Raw genomic sequence first — 21083 nt, 5'->3', positions numbered from 1 at the left:
GATTATTTGTTTGGGATGGGGGCAGTATATTAGGGATTAAATCCAGGGGTGCTCTACCACTGAGTCACATCCCCAGCCCTTTTCGTTTTTTATTTTGTGACAGAGTCTTACTAAATTACCAAGGCTGGTCTCAAACTTGAGATCCTCTTGCCCCAGGCTCCAAAGTCACTGGGATTACAGGGTTGCACCACTGCACCTGGTTAATGATCATTTCTTTAGGTAAGTCTATAAGCAAAGAGGACTAATGGAATTCATTCAGGTGTATAACACTAAGTCAGAATTGTCCATATTTGGGGGCTGGGGCTGTGGCTCAGTGGTAGAGCACTTGCCTAGCATGTGTGAAGCACTGGGTTCAATTCTCAGCACTGCATATAAACAAATGAATAAAATAAAGGTCTATCAACATCTAAAAAATATTTTTAAAAAAATTGTCCATATTTTGTTCCAAATGGTTAGCCAACTATCCCAACATGATTTAATGAGAGTTCATTGTCTTTTCCCCCCTGATGAAGACAGCCTTTATCATAATACTGCATTTCCACTCCCATGTCTGGCTCATAGGGATCTCAAACTTGGCCACACCTGAAATTCACCATATCCACTCTTCTCCAGTGTTCCCAACTCTGCAAACAGCTACTTCTTCCCCTAAGTCTTCATGTTCAGTACTTGGCTACTCCCTACCCCTGTCCTCTTCATCACCATCTTCTCCCCAAATACATACACCTCTATAGTACAGTTCTAATCCATAGCTTCCTGCCCAAGTCTACCACCATGATTACAGCCAAATGCCATTTTATCTTTCCTGAACAGAAACCACCTCTTCCTTGGACCCCCAATCCTAATTTGGCCTTTCCAGCACATTAACTATAAATAGAGTCATACTGTTACAGGGTAAGGCCCATCACACAGCTGAGGCAGCCATAGTGGTTGTTTCTCACAGGTTCTTGTGATCATGCCAGAGAGATTTCAGACACGTCACCAGAATAGCAGGCATGAGTTTATTAAACAGATAGAAAAAATGAAAAGGGACACTCTCAAATGAGAAAGCAAGTCCTCACAGAGAGGATGGTATGCCCCTCCTGCAGTTTTATTGGTGGTCCTGATAAAGTCTCCAGAGAGTCCTACTCAGGTCCACCTCTTGACTTTTGACTGACAACAAAATGACATCAGACTTCCAAGTCCCCACTATGCATGGTAAAAGTCCAGAGCAACTACAGGTCTTTTTAGCCCATGCTGACCAGTTCTAATTGGAACTTGTTCTTACATATTTTATGGTTAGGGGGAATTATCCTTATCTCTCTGAATTTTTGAATCTGGTCTGTGTAAGGATCACAAAAGTCTCCCCCTCCAGGATAACTTGTGCTCTTCTTATCAGCATTTCGGGGCTTCATCTCTCCTGTAGATAACAGGTTGTTTGCTGAGGAATATAACATATACTATTAACTGCAAGTTGTTTACTTGCAGGCAGGGCTGCAAGTAAATTGTTTTTTTGAAGAGTATGTGGCCAGGCCTGGTGGTGCTTGTAATCCCAGCAGCTCTAGAGGCTGAGGCAGGAGGATCTCAAGTTCAAAGCCAGCCTCAGCAACTTAGTGAGGCCCTAAGCAACTCTTCAAGGCCCTGTCTCTAAATAAAATATAAAAAGAGCCAAGGGGGTGGCTCTGTGGTTAAGTGCCCTAGAGTTCAATTCCCAGTACCAAAAGAAAGTATGTGGGGATTAGCACAGTGAGCTCAGTTGATAGAAGTATTCCCTTAGCCTCATGTTTCACCACTCAAATCTGTCTGTTACCAGTCAATGCCACCTCCCTACTTTAAACCTCTGATGGTGTCCTTTGCCTTAGAATTATTTATGTCACCTGTGAGCTGTATAATCCTGGCATCTTCTTACCTCTGCCTCGTGCTGCCCTTCTGCTCTCATACAATTTCCAGGGACATGGGCTGGGGGTGTAGCTCAGCGATGGAGCACTCACCTAGCACGTGTGAGGCTTTCGGTCCAATCCTCAGCACCACATAAAAATAAATGAATAAAATAAAGGTATTGTGTCTATCTACAACTAAAAATATTTTTAAAAATTAAAAAACAATTTCCAGGGACACTGGTCACCTTTCCATTCCTTGAAAGCGCCCCACTGTTTCATCTCTGGGACTTTGCATACAGTGCTCCTTCCCTATTCCATGCTATTCTACTCACTGTCCTGGCCCTGCTCCCCTTCCCCCACATGCCTGCCTAACCCTTGTTTGCCTTTTAGAGCCCAGCTTAAAAACCGCCTCTCAAAGAAGCCTTCCCAAACCACCACACCCCCTCCTCCCCAACCCACCCACAAAATTTCCCCTGCAAAATGCTCTCATTGCACCTTCATTTCTCCACTGTGGACTCTTCCCCAGTGCTGACAATATCTCCTGCAGATGGCAGCTGTCTTGGCTCAGGGCTGTGCCCAACTTGTTCACCACCAACTCTCAAGTCCTTCACAAAGAGCCCACCATGCACTTCAGTACATGCATGCTTGATCAGACAGAATTCCCTTCTGTCGGAATTCTAATTATGAGTTTAATCTCCTCCTAAGGTCTCTACAGAGAAGTGGCTGAAGAGAACATTCTTTGATAGGAAATTATAGGTTCCACTTGGAGAGCCCATTACCCTTTCTAATCTCATCCTTTAAATGTATTCACACATTCAAATATTTTGCTCGGAAAGTGCTCTTGGATCCAGAGATTCTGGAGTCTATGCTTAATCTGCTAAAAGCATTCTAACACTCATTTTTTCTTTATTCATTCAAAAATAGTTATTGAGCACCACCTGTGCACAGCTGAGCCTCATACTTGAAACTGTATTTTTATTATTCTCCCTCTATATGATTCTCTCCCAAACCAGCTTTATTTACCAATTATTCATCTACTTTGCCATGAAATAACTGCTGTGTCACCAACCACACTCTATAAAAGTCCAATTTAAGTTAAAGAAACATTCGATTTGAGTAGTCCCTGCTGCTCCATCAGGACCAGGTAAACACAGATTCTTTGACTGTCATCATCCACCACAACCATTCCTGCCCCACCACAATGCAGCAGCCTGTTGCTACATCCTGAGCATTAGGGGAGATCAACTTCAGGCCCAGCCTCAACCTACCCCTTCACCCTCCACACACAACAAGGATCACCTAAACATTTCTTAATAACTCTTGGTCTGGCCAACTTCATGAAAACTGCTTTCCAAAGCATCAAAATTCAATCTTACGTTGTGACTAGAAGTTTGAAAACCACAAGAAAAAGTGACTAAATCCATAGGATGGGTTCAGCACACTCACCAAAGAGCAGTTCTCATGCTGATGCTGACACATCCCCTCTCCAATCTAGACCCCACAAGAGTTCAGCCTCCTCTTTTGGATTCTGAGCTCACAGAGACAAGCTCGCTCTTCTCTTGGCGTGGCAGAGGAGTGAGAGGGGTCAGCAATATGGCGTTCTGACTTCCCAGGATTTCTACCTAGACTTCAAGCATAATTACACCCTATTCTCTTTATTTTTCCCCACACAGGTCCCTGCCTGACTGCTATAGTCCACCCATGTCTTAAAGAGCATCAACCCTGCTTCATAGCAAGGCTTCCTAATCTGCAGGTGCAGGGCCCCAAACACATTTCTGGGTGAGAGATTTTCTATTACTAATCACTAAAGGTTAACCATGCTGTTCTCTAAGAATATTTTAATCTTCTACATATAATTTAACTCAACTAAGTGATTAGCCAGTTATCTATGTACTGAAAAACAAAACTTGTTATCCAAGCTGCAACTACCAAGCTGCAATTACAAATGCTGAGGAGGTAGCTCTGTTGTGCATCCCTTTACTCTGTATTAAATAATCAAGATCACACTGATCTGGTTCTGACAGATGTGCCAAACCAACATCAACAAAGACTCTGAAAAACAAAGACACACTGAATTATTTTTTGACTCAATAAAATACTTCAAACTGGCCAAAAGAAAAAAGCACATTAAATTTTTTATCCATCAAGTGAAGCTTGCTGGAAATCTGCTTTTCTCACTTCCATTTAACAAATCCCGTTTATCACCTTCTCCTTCGGAAGTGGCCCTTCAAAGGAAATCCTTTCTCCTTAAATATTGATGTGCTTCAGCCTAGCTGCGGAGCAACCTCCCAGTAAAGGCCCAACTTCAACTCACAAAACTCAGGAAATTAAATCAATAGTAACACTCCAGGGGCAGGGGTTGTAGATCCGTGGCAGAGTGCTTGCCTAGCATGCACGAGGCACTGGGTTCGATCCCTAGCACCACATAAAAATAAATAAAATAAAGGCATGTGTCCATCTACAACTACAAAAAAATTTAAAAATTAAGAAAAAATAGTAACACTCCATATTTAATTCTTCACTCTTTTCCTGGAGCCAGCTAATAAAATGTACTCAAAAATTACTTTGGAGACCACATTTTAAGCTGGCAGTTAAAGCTCTGGCAACTTCAGGAGACATTTTAAAGAGGTAAGACCGACAGAATCCAACTTCTACACTTTGAAGCATAATCTATAAGGAACCTCAGGGTAATGGTAGGGTCAGAGAATAACAAGGGTCTTGAGTTTGACCTGGATCTGACTCCTGGATCCACTTGTACTGATTGTGTGACTGTTGGTAAATCACTCAACGTTTTGTGCCTGTTTTCCTGTCTGTCAAATGGGTGGTATCATTTGATTTTGTCCTGGATTCCACCTTCTATTCTTAGTTTAATCTCATATCTAATGGCCATAACTGGGGATCTCTTTGCTCACACTAGATACAGCTTTACAATTCTTAATTTCATTCTCTTATTTTCTATCTGCTTCAAGATTGTACCTGTAGATTCAGGATTCATAATATAACAAATATGAAAAAGAAAACAAAGTGATGTTTCATCTGTTAAGTCTTATGTCAGTTTCCCTAGTTCTAAGTATGATATCAGGCTTATAAAGTTACAGGGTATAGAATATTTAATAAGAGGAAAAAAACAAAATAAATGAAAACTAATGTGTATGCAGAAATATAAGCATACCCATGATTCAAAATTATGCATAAAAATATTAGAAAGTTATACATCAAAATGGTAACTGTGCGCTACATTATAAAATTAGAGATTTGTTTTCCTTTCTTGTGCTTTTCTAAACCTTCCCAAAATTCTATAATTGATTAATAACAGTAGAATTAAAACTGTAGATAAAAGGTTACAAAGGCATTTTGTCCCCCAAAAAAAATAATCCCAATGAAGTTATGTTACCCACAAAATCTGTCAAAGTGATCATGATAACACCTACTATTTATTTAGCACTTCTTATGGATCAGACCCTATAGTAAATACTTTACTTATTGCATTTAGTCCTCACACTCTATAAGGTGTCCTCAATGTTCTAAGATCTCCAGTGGATGCCTGAAACCACAGATAGAACCAAACACTGAATATTCTGTTTCCCCCCCCAATAGGTCCATACCTATGATAAAGTTAATTTATTAGTGAGATTCAGTTAGAGATAAGCAACAACTTGCTATAAATTTTAGCAACTTCAACATAGGATTTTTTCTTTCCTTATTATGTTGAGAACTTTCATCCTTTCATTTAAAGGAATACTTCACAACTTCTCTTTGGCATATCCAAATTACTAGCATTACTACTCTTGTACTTAGAGACATTCTCAGTAAAATAAGGGTTACCAGTATGCAAGTACAGCAATATCTCTCACAATCAAGAGGGTTACTAAATGTAGTGCATACAGCATGGATGTGGTGGGCAAAGAGATGGTTCACTTCCTGGGCTGGGTGCAGCAGGGAGTGAGGAATTTCATCATATTACACAGAACACTGTGCAATTTAAAACTTACACAGTTATTGCTGGGATTTCCCATTCAATATTTTCAGCCTGCAGTTGAATATAGGTATCTAAAACCCCAGAAAGCCATGAATAAGGGGGACCTACTGTATTTGCCAGGTAGCCAACCTGGCCATCAGTGATTCATTTCCCTCCCATCTATCCAAAATTCAGGAGATAGCATCGTTTAGGTCATCAAATGTTAGAGAAATACTGTCAATTATTATCAACCTGTTCCCTAGTCCTCTCAACCAGAAATGTGCCAGAAAAGGATGGTCAACCCTCTCTGTTTAAGAAATAAACACTGTTACATTGTTAAAGAGAAGCAGCGCTTTACTGCCACAATCTCTGCCATAACTGTGGGGACTCAATTTCTTATTCACCAGCCTCCCAATAGCACAGGCTGGAGAGGAGGGGAAACAAGTCAGGAAGAGACAGGCCATTGTAAAGGAGGAAGTGACCCAGCTGAGGGCCTGATTTTTGAGGTCAAGAATTCAGTACTACAATTCTAAAGGAATGAGCAAGTGGAGGCTAATTCCACCTGGTCTCAGTAGATCAAAATAAAAGAAGGTTAAGACAGTGTCAATTCTTCAAGCCAGACAGAGTTTTTGAAGGAGTTCAGCCAGCATTAAGCCCCCCAAGGGATATGACCCTTTATAACAAGGCTAACCAAGAGATGGATGTGGCACCACAATCTGCCACCCGCAGGCTGAGGTTCAAGGAAGGACTCCATGTGTAGCAAGTGTCTGGGTATGGAGCAGAAAAAAGCCAGACAGAGCAGGCCACTCTGCAAGGAACCTACTCAACTCAGCCTCCCACAGCTGTAAGTGGGTTTCAACAAAACAAATTCCAAATTCCACCTTCTGATGGAGGTAAGGTACTAACGTGCTCCAGAATACGGATAACAATGAATCTGGGAATTCCTGCCACCAAGTAAAGGCCAGTGGAAGAAAACCACCTTATATAGATGAAATCAGTAGCCCCCAAAGACTAATCACATGGGGGACTTGACTCCCTGTACCTTAGTTGTCTCCCTCTAGAAGACATTCACATTATTCCACACCTGCAGGGTCCTGAATTCAAATGGTCTATTTATGAATTATCATAGGTAAGAATCAAGTTCTACCAAGTGCAGAAGTGCAGCAGCCTGGGCCACCTGCAGCCAGTCAGGTGAGCAAGAGCACACCCATCCTCAGCAGCCTCTCCTTGAAAAACTTCCCAAAGGCAGGTAAGCCCATTGTGTATAATAAATACAAAATCAGAGCTAAACATGCTCTGAAGAGAATCAAGGAATCAAACAGAAAGGGAAGGGATGAGAAAAAGACAAATGCTGCACGTGCTCGTGGAATAGGTCAGAACAAGCACTGACAGCGTGTCTCTCAAACTTTCGTTGATGAGTACACAGTGGAGCCTTCTGAGCAGATACGTTCACAAGCTGCCTTTTAACCTTGAACTGTTTACAAACAGAAGAGCTTTCGTGCTCAAAATCACCCTTCTCTCACAGCACATTCAGAAACGTCAGCTTCATTTACAGCCAGGTAGTGATACCAAAGCATGTCCCATACTCCCTTCACAAGGGACTTGCTACACAAATCATAGTCTAACTACTAGAGAGTTAGTGGAAAGGCACATGCTCCTGAAAACTGGGAGGGGGGGGGGCTTGGTTAAATGGTGGCACTGCAACCCACTTTTGTGGAAGAGAAGAAACCAAGCAAGATGTACTTTAAGTTAGTACATCAGCAGTACTTCACTATTCATGCAAAAAAAATGACACAAAATACAGAATAGAAGGCGTGGTACATTACCCAAGAGCCCTGCTAAGGAGCGCATGTCCTTCTCCATCAGCATGTAAATCTCCTCCTCCGAGAAGCGGCCAATGCCATGGCCGTGCATCTCGCGCTTCACAATTCCTTTTGTTATGTGGCACACGACCCACCTCAGCAGGTTACTGAAGGGACCGCCACCACTAAGAGAGAGCATCTTCCGGGTCTCATTGAGATTGTCCACCCACTGGCAATAAGCTAATGTCCTGGAATTGTGTGGAAACAGGTTACTACCGTGCATCAGACACATGTAAGCTCCAGAGTTGCTTCTGAATGCGTCGTTCAGAACTCGGCACACTCTGGAGGAACCAAATAATTGCAGCTTTTACAAAGACAAATGCTTTGTAATATCTGCATGGCAGATATTACAACTGGCTCTAATCAATGTCTAGATTTAGGGGCCTGTGAGAGAAAAGGTGAAAAATCCAGATGATATTCCAATCCCACCAAACCTCTCCGGGAACCCACCCTCAAACCCTCCCCACCTCTCAGAGCCATGCTTCCTCTTTCTCTTACACAACCCCACAGAAAACAAGGAGAACCCCACTTGAAAGTGTTTTAGTTGGGACGGTGAGTCTCCCTGGGCACATGGCTGCAGGCAGTGGGGGCTGGCATCCTTCCTTCCTTTCTTGAACACAAGGACAGCTCCACAGGCACAAGCCTTGTGCTAAAAACGCTGCACTTTCATACACTCTGTTGTATGTACTTTATATTTCATGAGATAAATTTTTTTTTTTTTAAAAAAGAAAGTTTTTTTGTCTTTTTGAAAGAGGATTAGTAAGTAGGTACACACTTGTCCCTGTTTATTATAAATTATAAATATTGTGGAAATGATTGGCTTTTCTAAAAACGAACACTACCTCAACTTATTCTCAAGGATTATAAAGTGAATACAAATACCAAAGGAACTTGGTTGAATCACTTTTCCCAGGTGGTGCTCTTGGCAAACTCAGCATAAAATGCGCCTATATAACATGTATGGACAGCTAAATGGTTATTCACTGTTCATGCATCTCCTCGACTGCAATACCCAGGCCTTTGCTGATTTTGTTCTACAAACCTCTGCAACTGCAAGAATGCTTTTAAAGCTAACAATGTTGGTAGTTAGAAATTACAAGGGTTTCCCAGTGAAGGCTGAGGAGAAGGTAGCTGTGGGCATGAGATTCTAGTTTTTCCTCATACTGATAAAAAATGTACTGACAGTCATCTCTACTAGTACAAATTGATGCAGCAGTAATGGGCACGTCAAAAAATCAGAAATGGGGGCTTGGGTTGTGGCTCAGAGGTAGAGTGCCTGCCTACCATGTGTGAGGCCCTGGGTTCAATCCTCAGCACCACATGAAAGAAATAAACAAAATAAAGGTACTGTGTCCACCTACAACTAAAAAAAAATTTTTTAATCATAAATGTGAACAATATTTTGAGAGGGAACACAGGGGATGAGTCAATTGTTGCAACAGTTAAATGCTATTTTCCACCTGAAGAGGGTAAAAGGCAAAACAAAAAGCCCTGAAGTTTAATAATCTTATACAGTTCTGTTCCTTTAGGGTTGTCTCCTCTTCAAATATGAAAATTAGTAGATTTCTCTAAAATTCTGAAAAATTCCTCATTTTTACTGAAAAATCCTATAATCAAGTTTAAACATTTTTCTTTATTCCCTTGTTAAAAGAATATGCACAGATCTTATTAGAAAGTTTCATGTACCTCTTTTTAGTAAGTCTCTCAAAGTATTTAGGAGTCATGAAATGGATTTTGCCGAAAATAGGAAAAAAGTACATCGCAATGGTCTCTTCTAGGAAAAGCATTCATTGGATCTTTCCGTATAATATATGTCACATTTGTTCTGAAAAATTCTACATAAATATGAAAACAAAATGCTTTTATATTTGCTCTTCTTTGTACACCTGCAGTAATTAAGAACACTGGCTGCTTGATGACCTTCCGGAATTCCAGAGTGTGGGTGAGGCCCAGGAGGCAGAGGAGGCAGCTTATGAGAGAGGAGACTGGGAAGGATCAGATCATGACAGACCTAAGGCAAGGGGAGCTGACCTTCATCCCAAAAGCCAAGGTTAACCCCTGGAAAGTTTTTAACAGACAAGAAGCATAACCAGATGTGTGGCAATGCTGTAGGAAGGCTGGTTAGAAGACCACAGCAAGACCAGGCAAGAAATGATGCACTGACTGAGGCAACGGCAAAGGGGATGCTAGACGGAATGTGGGAGAAATGCTGAGACAGAAGAGAGTCTACTGATCACAAATTGTGTATAAGGACAAACTGGGCATTTACCCTAGACTGGTTTGAGTGGATAATACCACTAATGGATACTAGATTACATAAGGGGGAACTGATTTGGGCAATGAAAGATGAGCTAACCAGCTGCATTTGAAAGTCCCATGGAACCCCAATGGAAGACGTTTAGCAGGTTGAGAACTCAAGAGACAGGTTGAGATTCTAGATGGAGAATTGGTGGTCAGAGGCATGTTGATAACAATTTTAAAGCTGTAAGAGGAGGTGAGGTCACCCAAGAAAGTTTCTAGAGTGAAGGGTGTTATTGAGAAAACCATGGTTCAAGGGCAAGTTAGATGAGAAGACCAGGCTGGAGGTGCAACTTGGAGAGAAGTAGGGAATCTCTCCAAGATGGAGGGAAAGAGATGTTGTAAGAGATGGGGGGGCTACTGAATGGTTCAAAGTTTCTGCTTCATGACTTTAGTTTGTTGAGCAGGAAATATGTATGAGGGCATGTGTAGAAGACAGGACATAGCAATAGGTAGCAGCAGGAAGAGATGGGAGGGGCATGTTTGGGGTCAGTGGGGAGGAGGCACCATCACTGCGTAGATGTAAAGTTCTCTCTTTGCAGCAGCAGCTTGAATGTAGAACACAGAAGAAGGAGAACTGGGTTCATTCATAATTTCGCAGCTGTCTGCGAAACTATCTGTCTTCCTTTGTCCTCCTTCTTCCCTTTCATTCACCTCCTGTGTCCAGTGTTATAGACCAGTGTCAAGGCAAATGAGGGCCAAGCAGTTCTTTAGGGGTCAAGCCCAATGAAGTGTCTATCAACTGCACACATGCGCGCGCACACACACACATACACACAAGTGAATCACAGATTCCCAAATCAGCTAGCCCAGGTAGAAGACACCACTCGGAACTTGCGTCCATATCATTACAACCAACCACATACCTCCTCACACAACCAAAACTCCTGAAAACTAGGTGGAGCTTCCACTCCCTCCACCAAAATCAGTCTCATCCAAGTCACTAATCATCTCTTGTTGCAACATCCAAATAAACCTTTCTATATTTTGAGAACTCCCTACAGCATCTGATACTGTTGGCCTCTCTCTTGGAATTCTCTTAGCCTACATCTCTCCTGTTTTTCCTCCCACCTCTCACAAGTTCTCAAGATTTTTATCTATTTCCTCTTTTCTTCCATCCTCCTATCTACTTACTCCACAGAGATGAGGTCATCTAATTCACACCCAAGATTTCACACTGATTCCCAAATCCATATTCAGTCCATACCTCTGTCCTGAGATCACGGATCTCACATGGGTGACTCTCAGGAAATGCAAACCAATATGGCCAAAACTGAACTCATCATCTTTGCACCCTTCAAACCTGCTTCTCTTCACCCAGACCAGAGTCCCAGGACCTATTTTTCATGAATCCCAGAAGGCATTCTTCACTGCTCTCATGGTCCAATTCCTCCTTGGTCTGGCCTTTCTTAGGCCCCATCTCTGCACTGTCTCCCGTGTAACCTATGAACCAGCCATTCAGAATAACATTCAGCTCCCTGTTAGAGACTGAATGTTTATGTCACTCCCTCCCCAAATTCTTATGTTGAAACCTAATCCCCAGTAAGATGTATTAGGAGGTGGGCTTTGGGAGGTGAGTAGGTAGTAGGGGCAGAGTCCTCATGAATGGGACTGATGCCATTATGAAAAAAAACCCCAAGAGCTCCCTCACTCTTTCTGCATCTAAGGTTACAGGAAAAGATGGTTGTCTGTGAACTAGGAAGCAGGTCCTTATTAGATACTAATCTGCCAGCACCTGACTTTGGACTTTCCAGTCCTCTACAATTAAGAGAAATAAATGCTGTTCTTTATAAGTCACCCAGTGCGTGCTATTCTGTCATGGCATTGCAAGTGGACCAAGACACTCCCCAAAAAACCTCCTGTTACCTCTACACTTTTGCACATGCTGACTCCCCCATCTCTCTGGACATCCTAATCTTCCCCTTCTAGTCACTCCAGATGTCCCTAGACCTCATCATGACACCACCTCCTTTGGGAAGTCTTCCCTCTCATCTCTAGCAGGTTCTCACTGCCTTCCCTCCATTCTTCATAGTGCCCCCTACAATGGCCATTGCAGAGGCATGATGTCGGTCTCCCTTCAGCCTGTGAGCCACTTGAGGATAGGGACATGGTGCCTGGCTACTGGTAGTCATTCATTTAGTTGGCTGAAAAACGAATTATTGATTGAATGGAAAAAAGGCTTTCACTCTGAGCCAACTACTGCTAAGTAGTGTTTCTAAGGGATGACACACACTTAAGCAGAAAAATGGAAAAAGGAGAAATGCCTACAAAGGGTGACGAAAGGGCTGCCACTCTTCTCTTCTGGGATTCGTGGCTCCTCCCTCTCCACTGAGAAGGAGCCCACTGCACAGGGAATCATGAATTATTAACTGAAGAGGGCAAGAAGGGCGGATTTGGAAAGTAGATTAGGCTAAGCAATTAAAGTAATTTATCATTGGAAAGTCTATTTCAGGAAGTTGAGGTACTCACTCTCCTTATTGCAACTAATGTTTCTGAGCTCTCATGCAAAAATGGGGCCAAAGAGTTTTTAAAGATTATCTTAGAACAGAAGAATAAAATCTGCTCATATATTTTTTAAGAGACTTTTTAAAAACAGGCAAAGAAAGGCTGATCCCTGATATTTTAATGAAGGTATCTATCACTATAACCTAAGGGGCGCCAGCCCAAGGTAGAAATGAACACTGACATGTGGAAAGTTGCAAACCGTACAAACAACTGAGTCTCAGAACATGGCCTTCTGAGTCATGAGAAAGCCTCTCTCTCTGTGGGCTACATCCTTGCTATCTTTTTCTTGTACTCTCAATATTTGCCAGATGGTAGAAGAGCTTTTGATATGTTTCTGTAATTTCACCAAGTTTCTCGAGCATTAGATTGGACCTTCCAAACAGGAGCCCTCATTATAGCTAAAACTGAATGGCAAAGAAAGACAAGGTGAACATATTAATCAAGGTGCAGTCAGGGAGCCTGTCCTTCCTATTAGAACATATCTTCTTGGGTAAGTCATTTTAAAAAAGCACCCATCTCCCTCAGTCACTGAAACTACATCAAAAGTCACAAGGGGGATGCTGGAGTTGTGGCTCAGTGGTAGAGTGCTTGTCTGGCCTGTGTGAGACCCTGGGTTCAATCCTCAGGAATAGATAAAAGATCCACTGACAACTAAAAAATATTTTTTAAAAAAGTCACACAGGGCTGGAATATAGCTCAGTGGTAAAGCCCTTGACTAGTATGTGTGAGGCCCTGATTCCCAGCATGGTAAAAAATTAATAATAATAAAATTTAAAAATCTATAATAGGGCTGAGAATGTAGATGTACTTCAGTGGTAGCAGCACTTGCTTAGCATGTGCAAGACCCAGTATTGGGAAAAAAGAAAAGAAAAAAAGTCACACAGGAGTGACCCAGTGATAAAGTGCTTGCCTACCATGCATGAGTCCCTGGGTTTGATTCCCAGAACTGCCAAAAAAGAAAAAAAAAAGTACTTCAAGCTTTAATTTATGGTCAAAATAGAAGTGAATATTAATTCACTCTTTCAATGCCTATATCTGCAGATATTATGACTACAGAGTCTGATAGTGCAACCCTCCCTGCACACTTCTCTATGGGTTGGGAGAATAGGAAGGCACTCACTGACGTCCACCAGGGGGCAGTATGTCACACTGAAGAAGATACAGTGCTGCCCAAAACCAGTTCCAGAATCCAGTAATTTGATGCCCTGTCTCTCCCACACCCCTTTATAACAACTTCCCTGCATTAGATCTAACTTAGGCATCCAGTAGGACAAAGGGGATAAGAAAAAAAAAAAAACTGTCTTCTTCATCTTCAATAATAGCTTTTATAATGCAAGTGGGATGTAATTGTATAGATTTCAAAAGCAAGCAAACCACTTTACAGCTGAGTGTGCTTATTTGAACAGACTAAAACAGAGCTTCAGGATGACGTGATGCTACATAATGAGAGCTTTCCATCGTCTTTGCTGTCCAGAAAATTATACTTGATGTGGAGAATTTTTAAAGTTTCAGATATGTTTTCAAATAAAACATATCTGAAACCCCCAGATCATTCAATAACTGAGTTAAACACAGTGGGCTTACTGCAGTTCCTCTCCCACCTCTGAGTACATTACAAACCAGGAGCTCAATGATTGTCAGAATTTAACAAGATCCCACAGAAAACCCATACTTGTAATATGTTCCCACATAATGAGGTCAGTTTCCTACACCGGGCCCAGGCTTCCAGGGGTGCACATTTTAGGTGTGGTTGCTAGAACCAAAAGAAGAGGAGGAGGAGAGAAGCCTAAGGGAAAAATGTCAGAGGCTCTCTGCCTGCAGCATTTTTGTGGAAACGGGGAGATTTAGAGCTCTCAGGAGTCTCTTCGGGGTTTCCCCAAAGCAAGATGTTGGCTAAAGGCTCAGGAACTTTCAGAAACAGAAAGCAGTGCTTTTCCTGCTGCTACTAGAGACTAAAGGGAATAGAAAGAATTAGAAATATGATTTTGAAAGGTCACTAGTTACCTGCATTTTCATCGAAACCCTCCCTCCAACCTTCACTATGTCTTCTTCCAATTAACAATTGAATAGGCACAAGAAACAAGAGCTAAACTCCCCCCAAATATTTTTCTAATTAAAAAGTGAATTAGAGAAATAAAATCATCCTTAGAAGTGTCTACATATAGCCCAAGCAAATCTCCAAGCAAAAGCACTTGGAAGTTTATGTTCCTTAAAATTAAGATCCTTCTCTACCAGGGTACCACCTGCCAACTTCCCACACTTGACCCACATCCACAGCCTGCCCTCCACATCTGGTAGTAGCTGAGGGCTGGTGAAAAGAAGCAATGGTGAGGGAAACCATCCATGAATTTCTACCAGGAAGTGAAGTTATATAAAATCACACACACGCGCGCACACACACACACACACACACACACACACACACACACACACATACAGATGCACACACAGAGCAAAAGACAATGTCGTGTGGGAGTGGGGAATTCTGCTGAATCAAAAATTTGCTAATCAGAATACATATTTTCTAGCCACCACAGATACTTTGTAGCTAAAGTATCATTTAAAATGTAGGGCCTCAGTTCTTCTGGCAGCTGACAAGGTAATAACACCCCACATAATGAGCCCGTCTATCAAATAAGACATGGGAGAGGCCTGTCAGACAGAAGAAGATATAAGGGTCAGGGTGGCCCTGTGTAGGTTCTTCATTTCACTGCAGAGCTGGGTCAGGAGCATGGCAAGGAAATATGATGTGTTCTGTCCCACAAATCTTTCTGGAAGCCAAGCAAATCATACGAAGGCATGCATTTTGGTCCACACTCTGAGAGGGGAACCCCAGAAGTTCTCCATCTGCATCATAAATAACAGAGCCAGGTATATTCCAGAACACTAAGTCTGATCTCTTCCACACTGATTTGTGCTCCTGCCTCACTACCCCCCTGTTCCCTCTTGCTCACCTTTCCTTTACCTCTGTAGTGAGCAGGGAGAGGATGAAGAGCTCAGGTCAGCTCCAGAACAAACTAAGCAAGAACCAAAAGTAAGAAAAGGAGAAGAAAAATAAAGGGTCAGTTCAAATCTGAAAGACCAGAACAGCAAGTTTTCCATTTAGAAAGAGAGCAGAACGAATGAAACCTGGAGCTGAGGAAGAAGAATCCTCTACAATCTGCCCCTCATAGAGTGTATTTCTCAGGAGGAGAGAGGCAGTTGGTAAAAGCTACTGAACCAGCATCTGGCCCAGGAGTAACAATTAATGTCAAAAAAAATGGGCTTAACAATTCTTAATTAAATCTATGGGAGAAGATAAAGTTTATAGAAATTAGAGAGAAATCCATTCTCATCTACAGGGTAGTAAAGAAAAATGCAGAAATGCCAGAAAATGGATGAAAGGAGCAGGGGAAGCCCCACCTGACAAATGAGCTTTCGAAGGAAGAAGAGCAGACCTGCCAGCTCAAGGCAACAAGGAGCAGAACAGGGGCAGCTCGGCAGCACAACTCTGTGATGGCTTCAAACTTGAAGGAATGCTAAGTAGGAGCCAGGCCACCAGGGCAAAGTCACTGCATGCTTCACTTCTGGAACACAGAGAACTCTCACTAAGAAAAACTGACAGCACGCTCGCAAAGGCTGTGCAATCTATTTCACCTAGGAATTCTGCCTCTATGTGCTCTTCCCTGCCTCCTCCACGTATATGATGTGATGGGATTTTAATCCAGCAGTTTGTATTGATGAAGAGCCCTGAGCCCAACCAACAGATGTATCCCCTCACCTACTGATCAAGGGCCAGCAAATTGTAGCATGTGGGCTTCAGAGTTTTTACATGTTTAAATAGTTGGGGGGAAAAAATCAAAAGAAGAATAGGTTGTATTAAATGAAATTTGGGTTTCAGAGTCCATAATAAAGTTTTACAGTCATGCTTACTCAGGGTATATTACCTATGGGAAGGACAGGGTCGTGCCCACAGGGCACTCACTGTCACCCACAGGGCACTCACCAGTAGAAGTGCTCCTCCACCATCTTGGTCACCGCACGTGACACAGCTCTTTCGTGAGGGCCGAGGTTTTTGTTCAAATTCACTCCAAGTTTCTCTTCCAGGAAGTCAATAATGAATTCTGTGCCAGAAACTTTTTCATGGTTATATTCAATCCAAGGCATTTTCCCTTGAGCAGAGAGTTTTCCACCAAAATAGTTCTAAATAAAGCGTATTTTAAAAGAGAGAAAAACAATGTTGTTATTTAAATTTCACTGATGAGTAGCAGAAACAACAGTCCAACCTTATGTGCGACAGTGACTGCACTACTCGAGTGAGTGAACTCTGCATATAAACTCCGTAAGACAATAAATGGTTACCATGGGGGGAACCTTCTTAGCTCAAATGAAGATAGCAATTTACTCCCATATTTCTCCAATAAATCTTATCATGGGCTGTGAACTCTGGCTTACTGACCAAAAAAAAAGCAAAACAAAAAAAGATCCTGGGGCAGGGTACAGGGAAAGGAGTTTGAGATGGTTGAAATGATCCTGGTAATGGTCAGCCTAGCTCTAATGTATAAACTATCCCAAAAATGCAAAAAGTAAAAATAAACAATGAAGAGGCTCATGCTAACAAGGCTACTAACCAAAAGCCTCATTTGAAATCCAGTATCTTACACTTGAATAATGTTTAACACCACTACACTAGAAACAAGTGGTGCCTACGACTGTAATCCGTAGGTAGGAAAAAGTGCTGCAACAGGTCCCAACACAGCAGTACAGCATCTCTAGAATGCAGGTTCCTGGGCCCCACCCAAACCTCTGGTTCAGAACGCTAGGGAGGGCACCCAAAAATCTGTGTGTCTGACAGGCCCCCCTCAATTTGTATGCATGCTAAAAGCTTACTGTTTCAGAGGATTTAATCCCAGAATGGGTGGAGGTGAGGGTCACATACTTCATGGATGTTTAAAATTACAAAGTGATATGCATTCTTTGCTGCATAAAAAGTAAAGATCTTAACACTGATGTAGAGGATTCTGTGTGGATTCCATGTCTTCAATCACTTTTTTTTTTTTTTTTTTTTTTTTTTGGGTGCTGAGGATCGAACCCAGGGCCTTGTGCTTACAAAGCAAACACTCTACCAACTGAGCTATCTCCCCAGCCCCCCACTTTTCTTAATAAATCAGATCATTAGGCCCCAAATTTGACTGTTTAAACTGAATCCATTGAAGTCTACACAGTCTAAAGTAGCCTGATTATTACAAACTCTTCCTCATACTTTATACAAATAGATAGTGCAGACACTGTTGAATAATGGTCAATATTGGCTCTTAGGGAGGCACTAGTACTCTCCACACCACTCTGCTGGTGAGAATGTCAAATGGTACAATGGTTACTTTGAAACCATCTAATGGTTTCTTAAAAAACTAATATAAATCTTCCTTATAGTCAAACCATTTCACTTGTAAGCATTTACCTAAGAGACAAGAAAATGTCCGTCCACGCAAAGACATACACAAAAGTTCACAGAAGATTTATTTGCAATTATCAGAAACAGGGAAAAAAAATTCCTATTGAGACGTAAATGAATGAATAAATCTAACATATCCTTACAATGGATACTACTCAGTTAAACAAAAAATAAAGGAATATTGATACAACATAGATGAATCTCAAAATAAGTTTTCTAAATAAAATTAGTTGTATAAAAGTACAGAGCATATTGTCAGATTCTATTTTTAGAAAATATAAACTGTCTATAGTGATGGAAAGCCAATCAGTGGTTACCGGAGATAGTGAGGGATGGGAAGGAGAAAGAGGAAGGGATTTTAGAGAGGCGCAAGAAAATTTTGGAGGACAGTGGATACATGCACATCTTCATTGTGGTGACAGCTTCATGAGTATCTATGTCAAAACTTATCAAATCAGACACTGAAAATATGTGCCGTTTGTTGCCTGTCAATTATATCTCAATAAAGTTTTAGATTTTTTTTAAAGAAGATATCATCATATAATTGTTTTCAGTACTAGGGATTAAATATAGGGCCTCACACATGCTAGGCAAGCAATTTACTACTCAGCTACACCCCCCAGACCTTTTAATCTTATTTTGAGACAGGGTCTCAGTAAGTTACACAGGTTGGCCTCAAACTTGCAATCCTTCTATCTCAGCCTCCCAAGTATCTGTTCCAGATATGCACCCCCCCCCGACACCCAACAACAAACATTTTCCATAATGGGCCAGGTAGTAAATATTTCAGGCAAACTGAATGGTCTCTACAGCAACAACTCAACTTTGCACTTGAAGCAGGAATACAGCCACAGACAATACATAAGTGGATGAGCATTTCTGGTTCCAATATAATACAAAAATGTTCTTCTTTTGACCTTTTCCCAACTTTTTTTTCCCCCCTGTGGTGCTGGGAATTAGAACCCAGGGCCTTATGCATGCAAGGGAAGCATTTTACCAACTGAGTTATATCCCCAGTCTGTCCCCAGCTTTTTAAAAACATAGAAATTCTTCTTCATTCACAGGCCCACTAGGCCACAGACCCTAATTTACCAACCCCTGCTTTGAGGGCACATCTCTACCCTTTCTCTTAGAGAAGAGAAACAAAATTAAAATTAAGGAAACACTGGATCAAGCCCTAGACAAAAAAAATCCATCTCTGCAAAGATGTGTCATAACAGAAAAAAATCTATGAGGACCCATTCTAGAAGACTGCTGGCCAAATTCCCCTTTTAGGCTTAAAACTCCAAAATATGAAGAGAGATGAAAAAAGTTACTGTTTCTCATGTGACATCCTTGGGATTAGCAGAGGTGATTACTGCTCAAATTTGTTCTTACCTAAATCACACCCAGATTCTTGTGTGCCTTTCCCAAAAGCCAAGTAATACATCTTACCACAAGGGATTAAAAAACAAAACAATAACAAAAGAACAAAAACAAAAACAAACACAAAAAAAAACAGAAAAACTGCAGAACTTCTAGAACAAGTCTCTCTGCATCCAGGAAATAAGCTTCCTGCACATTGTGTGTAGTATGTACTATAGAACACCAGGCCACAGAAGGCCTTAAGTGAAATAATGGGGTTGTGCCTGGATATCAAGGCCCTTCAGGGCAGTCATCCACCTGTGCCCACAGGACTGGGCCTGGGCTACATGTGAGGGTCAGGGGCTTCTCCACCGGTGGGTGATACCATCTTCCTAGAAGGCTGAAAAGCACAGTGGATGTCAGCTAACTGCTGTTTACCACTGTTTTTGATAGGGACTAAAAGGAACTTTGGTCTCTGCTTCTTAATGTCTTGATACTTCATACTTTATCTCACTGCTCATTATAAAGAATGAAAAGTAGGCCTTGTCTGAAAATGGGTAGTAACTCTTGAGGTTACTGTTAGCCATGCAGCCTTGATACAGTTCAGAAAATAAAACCTCATCTGAATAGATGCAATCCATGCCAAAGTTCACATCTTGGCAGGTAGACACTGTTATGCAGTAAGCAACCTACACAACCCCACAAGGCAGGCCTAGACATAATGTCAAATACTTCTAAAAGTTACTAGCACATCTGACATTCTTGTAATTTGTATACTAAAGATGTAAATTTACCATACAACATAGTCTCTGTTACATATTTCTCCTGATAGCACCTTCCTAACACATTTTCTAGACTCGTCATTCTCAGATGTTGCCTTCCACAATGTCATCTGAAGATATTCTTTGCGATGTAAATGAGACATAAGAACTCTGTTGCTCAAAATTATCTAATAGCTTTAGTAGATCTAATCTAACCTCCCTCACACTTTTGATGTGTGAGCTAGACAGACACCATCTAGGCCTAGCCTCACTGGATATCAATACCCCTGGTCTCCTGATCCAACTGCTTATACCCAGCCAGATCACTTTGCACATCTACATCTTTCACAAGAATCCCATTCCCCATCCTCTGCAAAGTCCTATCCATCCTAAAAAAAAATCAGTTTAATGTCACCTTGATAGTAAACTGTTTTCCCAGGGTATACCCATTATCTGCCCTTCCTTCAGGCTTCCACTCTGTGGTATATACTCCACTTCCCTACAGAACAGTAGTTCCCACATCTACCTCTACACCTCATCCTCCCCTGGGTCCTTGGTACATTTTTCATCTTGACCACTTTCTAAACCTGGTACACAGGAATAAAAATAAGTGATCAACTTTTATGGAAATGAAGGCTCTAGTATATTTGCATAATCAGAAATGTTATTTTGCTTACAAGCTAAAGAGACAGTATTATATCTAAGTAAAATTTAGATGAATTAAAAAGGAGGAACTCACAAAAATGTCCAAAGTAACTGGCAAGACTATGAGTGAAATAAAGGTGATCATTTCTTTCCCATGCATTTCAGTTTTTTGGAGTGTGGTTATACTACTTATAAAAAAAATTTTTTTTTAAATAATACTTATTTTTCCATAACTTCCTGAAATATATTAAGGAATTCCTGGTTAGTTAAGAAATTGGAGCCTGACTAGTCCACTGAGGATAGTTTCTGAAAGCAGTTTTTTTTTGGTTTTTTTTTTTTTTTTTTTTTTTTGGTACTGGGGATTGAACCCAAGGGCGCTTAACCACTGAGCCACATTCCCAGCCCTTTTTTTTGTATTTT

The 21083-nt window shown here is 41.4% G+C and overlaps 1 protein-coding gene across 2 annotated transcripts in view; it reads right to left on the bottom strand.

Annotated features, from left to right (window-relative positions):
* Positions 1–21083, bottom strand: part of FAXC (failed axon connections homolog, metaxin like GST domain containing) — a gene marked incomplete at its 5' end in the record, with an annotated part of 74513 nt that overhangs the window by 41257 nt on the left and 12173 nt on the right. For both annotated transcript variants that reach the window (XM_079148654.1, XM_079148655.1), the window contains 2 exons: positions 7641–7864; positions 16465–16661. In XM_079148654.1, coding sequence (XP_079004780.1) covers positions 7641–7864; positions 16465–16661 — 421 coding nt within the window. The remainder of the gene's footprint in view (positions 1–7640; positions 7865–16464; positions 16662–21083) is intronic.

Source organism: Sciurus vulgaris (assembly GCF_902686455.1).
Source record: "Sciurus vulgaris genome assembly, chromosome: 7".
In the NCBI taxonomy this organism is placed as follows: domain Eukaryota; kingdom Metazoa; phylum Chordata; class Mammalia; order Rodentia; family Sciuridae; genus Sciurus; species Sciurus vulgaris.
The sequence above is the reverse complement of the archived record's forward strand: the minus strand, read 5'-3'. Positions and strand labels throughout refer to the sequence as shown.